General features: G+C 36.2%; 1 protein-coding gene across 6 annotated transcripts in view; it reads right to left on the minus strand.

The window, feature by feature from the left end:
* The window catches only part of Wdr44 (WD repeat domain 44), a 117,689-nt gene that overhangs the window by 32,755 nt on the left and 75,386 nt on the right, over nucleotides 1-9,548 (minus strand). For all 6 annotated transcript variants that reach the window (XM_026790144.1, XM_005368908.3, XM_013354387.2 and 3 more), the window contains 3 exons: nucleotides 5,621-5,727; nucleotides 4,087-4,238; nucleotides 861-999 (listed from right to left, as the gene is read on the minus strand). In XM_026790144.1, the coding sequence (XP_026645945.1) occupies nucleotides 861-999; nucleotides 4,087-4,238; nucleotides 5,621-5,727 (398 nt within the window). The remainder of the gene's footprint in view (nucleotides 1-860; nucleotides 1,000-4,086; nucleotides 4,239-5,620; nucleotides 5,728-9,548) is intronic.

Below are 9,548 nucleotides of genomic sequence, written 5' to 3' on the forward strand. Positions count from 1 at the left end.
ATATATGAAAGTTAGCTCATACAATTAGAGTCCCTACTTAATTAAATTTTTAGTGATAGTGTTTACATATATTCATAATATTCTGAGGTCAGTTTTTTTGTTGTCAGTTAACAGTTTTTCATATATCCACTGATTTCATATATCCACAAACTTAATTATTCTTCATGGCTTAATTTTCTTAATCTTTCTTTACATAGTGGGTATACATAGTATTTTTATTATTTCTCCAGTTTAATTCAATCTTTCATTTTAATTTAGGATAGAAGTGAAGGTTGCCAGGGGAAACCAAGTAATTTCTAAGTGTTTGATAAAATTACATATTTATAAGAGAAGGTATAAATCAAAAGCTATGTGGTATTCTTTTCATTAGGTCTAGAGATTTTTGCTATTGCTGTTTACCTTATTTTTATTTAGTTTTGAGACAGTCTTGCTATATAAGCCATATCAGCATTAAATTCCTGACCATCTTGCCTCAGTCCTGCAAAGAGTCAAGATTATAGGTGTACAACACCATACAATGTAAATGCTGGCTATTATGATAAGTAGTGTTTCCTACAAATCACTGACCAGTTAAAGGAAGCAATACAGTTGAATATTCCTTATTAGATTTTGGAACTTGTTGGATTCTTTAAATAATTGCATGGTCTTTAAAAGTTCAGCATCCCTAATCTGAAAAAAATGAAACCTAAAATTCTTTAAACTTAGAAACCTTTGAGCACTTTTTCAACATTTCATGAGTTTCAGATTACAAAGCATTTTTAGTTTGAGAACTGAGGATTCTCAACAAATGCTACACCTAAAACGCCAGAAAAAAAAAAAAACAACAGATTTACTTAGATATTTAAAGAAAAGAAAAATACCTTCAGTATTGTATTTCATTCGCATATTGTTGAAATAGTCAAAAGCATTTTTTAAAGCCCATATCCTCACTATATTGTCTTGTCCAGCTGAGGCAAGTAATCGGCCACAGTGAGAAAATTTCATTGTCCAAACAGCTCCCTATGAAAACAGAAGGTTCAAAATGACTTTACAAGCTTAAGAGACGTACGTTCCTTTAACCCAACCTTTAATGTTCTACCACATTATACATAGTAAGATAACACTAACTTTCCTAACATGTGTTACAGCCACTTGCGCAATAGAGCTACCAGAAAGGGAAGCTTTCAGAAGAAAGGTCTGTTAGGATCATTAACATTTCCTATATTTTAACCTAACAAATTTAAAACCCCAAACTATGTTCACATATTAATAAAAATAAGGGGTACTTTTGGTTGCATATAGGCATGTGTGTGTGGACTTAACTGTAGAGGTCAGAGGGTAACCTCAGGTGCCATTTATGAGAGTCCCTATGTAGCTAGAAGCACAAACCACAGTTTGGAAACTCCAGTCCCTTAGCAGGACTGAAAAGAATAAGGCCTAGCCTACCTTAGCTGCCTATAGCATAGTGCCCATATCATGAGATACTTCAAAGGACCTAAACAGTTTGGTCTTATTCTGCTTTTCTCTCTACAGTACATGACTAGACTCTCTATAGAAACTGAAATCATTGGATATGTATATGATCAGAAAAGTGTTAAAGAATAAGACTCTTTAGTAGGAAGGGCCAAATCCTATTCCAACAAATAAGGTTATAACACAGACTTAGGTATATTAAAAACATTAGCTGCCTATGGATTCTTTATCTAAGTTAGAAGCAAGTTAATTAATTTAAATAGCGTTTATTTCTATAAAAGTCAAATACAGTAAAAAATCATTTGGATCCCAATATAATGGGCTTTTTACTTATTATTATTATTATTGTTGTTGTTGTTGTTGTTGTTGTTGTTGTTTTTGAGACAGGGTTTCTCTGTGTAGTCCTAGCTATCCTGGAACTAGCTCTTGTAGACCAGGCTGGCCTCAAACTCACAGAGATCCACCTGCCTTTGCCTCCTGAGTACTGGGATTAAAGGCCTGTGCCACTACCGCACGGTGAGGCTTTTTACTTAAGTAGGAAATAAAGGTGGACTCAACATAGTATAAAAAATTTTATCAAATAGATCTTTCACTTTCTTGGTCAGAGTTACCCCAAAATATTTTATGCTATTTGTGGCTATCGTGAAAGGTGATGCTTCTCTGAATTCCCTCTCTGTTTCCTTATCCTTAGTGTATAGGAAGGCAACTGATTTTTTGGAGTTGATCTTGTATCCTGCCACATTACTAAAGGTGTTTATCAGCTGTAGGAGTTCTTTGGTAGAGTTTTTGGGGTCGCTTATATATACTATCATATCATTTGCAAATAACGAAAGTTTAACTTCTTCCTTTCCAATTAGAATCCCCTTATGTTGTCTTACTGCTATTGCTAGAACTTCAAGCACTATATTGAAGAGGTATGAAGAGAGTGGACAGCCTTGTCATGTTCCTGATTTTAGTGGGATGGCTTTGAGTATCTCTCCATTTAATTTGATGATAGCTGTCGGCTTGCTGTAAATAGCTTTTATTATATTTATGTATGACCCTTGTATCCCTAATCTCTCCAAGACCTTTATGACTCTAGAGGGGTTCCCAGGGGTCCAGAGAGATGTCCCCAACTAGGTCCTTGGGTAGCTGAGGAGAGAGAGCCTGAAATGGCTCGATCCTATAGCCATACTAACGAATATCTTACATAGCACCATAGAACCTTCATCTGGCAACGGATGGAGATAGAGACAGAGACCCACATTGGAGCACCGGACTGAGCTCCCAAGGTCCAAATGAGGAGCAGAAGGAGGGACCCACGGAGTCAGTGGGGCTGATCTATTGGGAGCTCACCAAGGCCAGCTGGACTGGGACTGAAAAAACCATGGGATAAAACTGGACTCTCTGAATATGGTAGACAATGAGGGCTGCTGAGAAGCCAAGGACAATGGCACTTCATGTACTGGCTTTGTGGGAGCCTAGTCTGTTTGGATGCTCACCTTCCTAGACATGGACAGAGGGGGGAGGACCTTGGACTTCCCACAGGGCAGGGAACCCTGACTGCTCTTAGGACTTAGGAGAGGGAGGGAGAGGGGAGTGGGGTGTGGGGAGTGAGGGGAGGGGGAGGGAAAAGGAAGGCGGGGAAGAGGCAGAAATTTTTAATAAAAAAAATAAAAAAATAAATGTAAACTTCACAGATAAAAAAAATTTAGTAAGTTCCAAAATGAAACCACAGTAAAATTTAAAACATTGATGCATAGTTTAATAGCACAAAAATTTAATTTCAATGTGGTCACTGCTTATAGTTGCTTTGTAGTTAGGGCAACGCAGGCTTTATTTGATTCCTTGATCAAGGGCACAGCCTAGTTTACCTATGTTTGAGTTTAACTGCTATAGTCCTTACGTTCCTAGATTTATAGACACTATCTGCAATCAAATCTGAGGATTTCCATCTATATTTTTAGGCTTGAATTTTTTCTTTGCAGTATTAGTGATCAGAGCAGAGCCTCATGTATATGAAGGAAACACTCTACCACAAAACCACATCCCCAGTATGGTACTTTTGAAATCTTAAAGAATGTAAACCTCTAACTATCTCTAGCTTGGCTGAATATTTTACTGTGGAAAACACAGTAGGATTCTGAATACTTTTTACCAAAGTGCTAGGGATTGAAAGTAGGGCTTTATGTATGCTATTGAAAATCTCTAAGTATCCATATTTATTTAAATTGTGGTTGGAAATATTTAAAATATTTTTGCAAGTGACAGATTATTTTCTAATTTAAGTGCTGCAAAGATTGGTCTCTCTGCATAATTTTCTCAATAATACCGCCTAGAGATTATTTATTGCAAACCTTTTTTATTTTGAGATTGGGTTGCCCTATATAGCACAGGCTGGCCTTGATCTCATCTTCCTGCCTCAGCCTTCTGTGTGCCACGATTATAGGTCCAAGAAACTACATTCAGCCTAAAACATTACTCCTTAAACAATATTCAGAGACAAACACTGCATTATCTATTAATTTAAATGAGTTAATATAAATTTAGTGCTCTTGAGTTGAATTAGCAAAAGCATATACATTGGTAAAGATAAGTTAAATAGAAGCCTCAAAAAATGCCCTAGCAGTCACGAAAAATGAAATAGTTGCTTACCATATGTTCACCACTAAGATCTTGCACCACTTTGATCTGATCAAAATCATAAGGTCCTTTGAAACCATGTGCTGCCTTGAATTTAACTGGCCTTGTATATGGCATTCCTTCATCATCACTTGATGAAGGGTCATCTTGATCAGTATGAAACACTGAAGAGAAAAGTAACAAAATTCAATGGTTAATATATATCTAGTTACAATTATATTTTCAAATACATTGATCATCAAGTATACTTTTAGTAAATAGAGAAGCAAAATTTGTCTATTACTATGTAACATATTGGTTGAGAAAAATGGAGACTGATGTTACATTGGTTGAATTTATATCCATCTGTTACTTATAATCTGCATGACCGTGAAGAAGTTACTCAACCTTTCTATACCTCTCAGTTTTCTCACCTATAAAATGAGGATAATGATGATACTCCATTGAGTTATGAGATTAAATTAATTAAAATGTAGGTTAATTCTAAGAAGATTATCTGGTATTGTGTGAGTATTAATAAGTGCACTTATTAATAAAAACAAATGAGTAGAATAATAAAGGCACAGTGGGCTACAGTCTCTGCAAATTAAGAAAATCTTTTTACCTTATTTATGGTATGTACATGTGCATGCCATGAGGTGCATATGGACTCAGTTCTGTCCTACTACCAAACAGATTACAGGAATTGAACTCTGGTTGTTGGACTTGGCAGCAAGCTCCTTTACCCATGCACATGCCACGGCACAAGAGTAGAGATCAGAGGACTTTTTTTTTTGAGAATGGTTCTAGCCTTATGCCTTCTTTGAAGCAGGGTTTCTATTGTTTTCCTCTGCTGCTGTGCTACATGCTGCAGACTAGTTGGCCTGTCACCTTGAGGGCAATTCTCTATCTTCTATGTCATCATAAAATGTTGATGATACTATAGCATCTAGCTTCTAACTGAGTTCCAAAGAACTCCATTGGGCTTGCATGGCAAAATTGCTTTTATCCAATGAAATAATTGCCTGGTCACAAGTTTACCTCATTAAAAAATAGCTTTAAAAGTCTATTTATTTTTATGGGTATGAGTGTTTTGCCTTCATGAATGTCTATGTACTACGAGTGTGCCTGGTGCCCATGGAGGCCAGAAGTGGGTGTCAGATCCCCTGAAACGAGTTACAGACAGTTCTAGTTTGCCATGAGAGTACTGGGAAATTAAAGATGGATTCTCTGGTGCTCTTAACCACTAAGCCATTTCTCCAACCCTTTAAAAATATTTTTAAAAGCCAAAAAGTTTGACAAAACCAATTTATACTTAATCATTGTACCATAAATCTTCAAAGTTGTTATAATCACAAAATACTGAACCAATTCATACTTAAAAGGATACATTTATCTTTCTTCATATTTATAAAATTAAGGGAGACACTTGTAATTTATTGAAATACTAAGATATTGGCTATAAAAGTTTATTATGTTCATTGATATAGAGTGCCTTTTATAAACGTCGAGCTAAATCTAGAAAATACACATTAATAGAGTGTTGCAATATCCTCATGTTACTGACCTTCATCTCTTACACTTTTAACCTTATTTATAGCACGTTCACCATATTCCTCAGCAAGATGCTTTGCTCTCTTTACTGATTTTCCAAGGAATTTCTTTAGTTGAGTCCTGAAGAAAAATACACAAAAATGTAGTGACACAATTGTGCAAGGTGAACTATCCACAAACTTAAGATGTATCGTTTAAAACATTAAATGTAGGTATTCAAGTTCTTGGATTCCTTGGTTTTTTTCTTAATTTACTTAATTTGTGTACATTGGTGTTTTGCCTGCAGTTATGTCTATGAGTTATAGACAGCTGTGAGCCACCATGAGGGTTCTAGGAATTGAACCTGAGTCCTCTGAAAGAGCAGCCAGTGCTCTTAACCACTGAGCCATCTCTCCAGCCCCATCAGATTCCTTGTTTTATGGAATGAACATATTCAAGTCAATAACCTTCAAAAATATATGAATAAAATTTCTCCCAATTAAGTTTATTCTAAAGTCATACTGTTCAAGTGTGATTGGCAATGGTGGGCTGGGGAAGAGCATGTTTAAGCAGATCTATGGGTCCTATCCCCAGATAATCTGATTTGGAGAGTTCCTGGTGAAGCTATAAACATGCAGTTAAATAATTTTGAAAAAACTACTTTAGAGACTTATCTCTAAGAACGCATTTTACCAACAAAAAGGAAGGGTTAAAGAAAGTCATTGATCTACAAAATAGAATACCTGGGAAGCCTAAGAGGACCTACTTAGTGTGTTTTCTCTTTAATCTGGGTATTCACAACAATAAAATTAGGCCAAGCTTTTCAATAGACACCCCCAAACACAAAGTTACACAAGCATCAAAGCTTATATAAACATGATTCAAATTTTCTCTATTCAATTGAAAAGATATAAATGTCAATCAACAGCCAAATGGATAAATAAGTGTTGGTATAAAGTACAATAAAACAAACCCCTACTCTTTGAATTGCCAAGCTCTTATTCATAGTCTTTCCTCATGTTGTTACTTCTGATTCGAATACCCAATACTGATTACTAGTTTTTATTTACGCTTTAGGTCTCAGATCAAATAATCTTCTCTCAAAAAGACCTTCTTTGAGCCAAAACATGTTTTCTTGTTGTAGACTTTCATAGCACCTTGCAGTTTTCTTTTACAGCAATCATTATAAATAAAGGTACACTTTTGTGCATGATTACATATTCAGTATCTGCCTCCTCATTTACACAGAAGGTCCCTGAAGGTATGAGTGTAATTGTCTTAACTACTGTATCCACAGCAACTAATTCCTGTGTGGTTCATAGAAAGACTGCAATCAATGTATTTGTCTTTTGTGCTAACATAAAGAGATGACCATGATGTATTTGATTTACAATAAAAAAAAAGCAAGCTAAGAATCTACAGACATAATATAACCCCTCTCTTATGAGAACCAAAAAAATTCTAGGGTATAGCTCATACTCCTTGCTTAGCATGTGCTGGTCCCTAGCTTTGATTCGCCAGCATTGACAAAGAAATTAAAGAATCTTGATAATAATCTGTGAAATAATCATAAACTTTCATTTTCAATTTTATACATTTCTGTTGCTACTTTCAGTCATCAGAAAACAGAGATGACAAAAATAATTTTATAGTGCTGGGGATTGAGCCCAGGGCCTTGTATAAGCTACGTGAGCACTCTGCCATTAAGCTACATCGCATCCCTGTGAAACCAGTTTCTAAAACCAAAATAAGGTGCCTACTCTAAAGTTATAGTTTATGGATAACTATAGGTTCACTACAATGATGTTTAGTTTTAATTGCTAATTTGACACACTCTAGAATCACCTGAGAAGGGAGGCTTAATAAGGAACTGTCTAGATTGGGCTGGCCTGTGAACGTGTCTATGAGGGGATTATCTTGATTAATGTGAAGATTGTGGGTGATGCCATTCCCTGGGTAGGGGATCTAGATTGTTTAAGAGAGAAGAAAGTGAACTGAGCACTAAGTGCAGGTATTAGTTCACTGCTCTCTGCTCTTCACTGTGGATGTCTTATGACTATCTACTTAAAGTTCCTACTACTTTAACATTTCTGCAATTATGGGCTGTGAGCCAAATGCACCCTTTCTTTCTTAAGATGCTCTTATCAGGGTAGTTTATCAGACCAACAGGAAATGAAACTATGATGATTGCTATTTAAAAGCCAAGAAGACATTTAAATCACTGTAGATGTGACGTTCTAAATATGTTTTATGTTTATGTTTTGTTTTTGTTTTCAAGACAGGGTTTCTCTACGTAGTTTTTCTTGGCTGTCTGAAACTAGCTCTGTAGATCAAGCTGGTCTTGAACTCAAAGAGTCTGCCTGCCCCTTCCTTCAAGTGCTAGGATTAAAGGTGTATACACTAGACTTAGCTATAGACTCTTATGACTTTAAAATGTATTTAGTAGATTCCTTTTCACTGATGAATAGGGTCTGTTACCACTTGTACTATTCTCAGGACCTTGTGAACAGGATTCTCTTAAGTTCAATTACTAGTTGCTTCCTCAGTCTTCAAAACAACTTGTTATGATCCAGGAAAAGTCAGAACCAGGGACTAATCTATTCTGGCTACTGGCTGCATTATTGGTTTATCTCATCATTCAGTATAAATATTTCTTTTTTTTTTTTGATTTTTCGAGACAGGGTTTCTCCGTAGCTTTTTGGTTCCTGTCTTGGAACTAGCTCTTGTAGACCAGGCTGGCCTCGAACTCACAGAGATCCGCCTATCTCCGCTTCCCGAGTACTGGGATTAAAGGCGTGTGCCACCACCGCCCAGCCCAGTGTAAATATTTCTATGTTCTATGTGTACGATTGTAAGAGAAAGGTCTGGAAAGAGTTACTATATACACAGACTATTGCACTATGTATGGGTCTTTTATCATTTTCTGATTACAACCTTGCAATCAGAATATTACCAAACAGTCTCACATGCCAACTTTTATGTCAAATTTTGAAGGTTCTTTGTTGCTTTAGAAGCTCGGGCACTAGATGATTAGATTTAAGAAATGATGTATGAATAAAAAATGAGACATATAGACCCATTTTCTGAAGAAAAAAAATTCTGAGTATAATTTTTTCTTAGAAAATGAGCTTTAACAGGACATAGTGATGCACACCTATAATCACAACACGCAGGATAAAGAAGCAGGAAAGTTGTGAGTTCACACCAGCCTGACCTGGTGTAGAAAGCCGTATAGTGAGAACTTGTATAAGAAAACCAAAACAGAACATAAATGAGCTGTAGGGCATCAACTATATGACAGTTCACCTGGATGTTTATGTTTCCTGAACAATTCCTAACTCTTTGGATCCTGACAGCTGTCAGTGTTAGACAGCCAAGTTTCAAATACCTGGTGTTAACATATATCTGCATTTTGGTACATCTTTTCTAAATAGTCAGATTTAAGTGGATCATACATTTTGGATGTTATATGACAATACTGACAATTTAGTGACTCAGGCATAATCAGACATACTCTATATGAGTACCTATATACTATGTATTTGTGGGGTTAACAGAAGAATCATATGATCATAAACCTTTCATATCACATTGTCTAGCTATTGAAAATGTGTTTGTTTTAGGCTCACCCTCCTTGAGGATCTATAGGAAGCTAATGGCTACTAAAAGAAAGAAACATTTCTTCACCGTAGTCACTGATAAACTGTCCATGCTCCTGTAAGTAACCCTTATTAAACAGACTGGGTAACTTAAAACAAAACAAAACAAAACAACAAATAAACAAAATCAGCCAGGCAGCGGTGGTGCAAACCTTCAATCCCAGCACTTGGGAGTCAGAGGCAAGCAGATCTCCGTGAGTGAGAGGTCAGCCTGGTCTACAGAGTTAGTTCCAGAACAGCCAAGGCTACACAGAGAAAACCTGACATGAAAAATAAAAATATGGCCGGGCAATGGTGGCGCAC

This window comes from Microtus ochrogaster, unplaced genomic scaffold (assembly GCF_000317375.1).
Source record: "Microtus ochrogaster isolate Prairie Vole_2 unplaced genomic scaffold, MicOch1.0 UNK42, whole genome shotgun sequence".
Lineage (NCBI taxonomy): Eukaryota > Metazoa > Chordata > Mammalia > Rodentia > Cricetidae > Microtus > Microtus ochrogaster.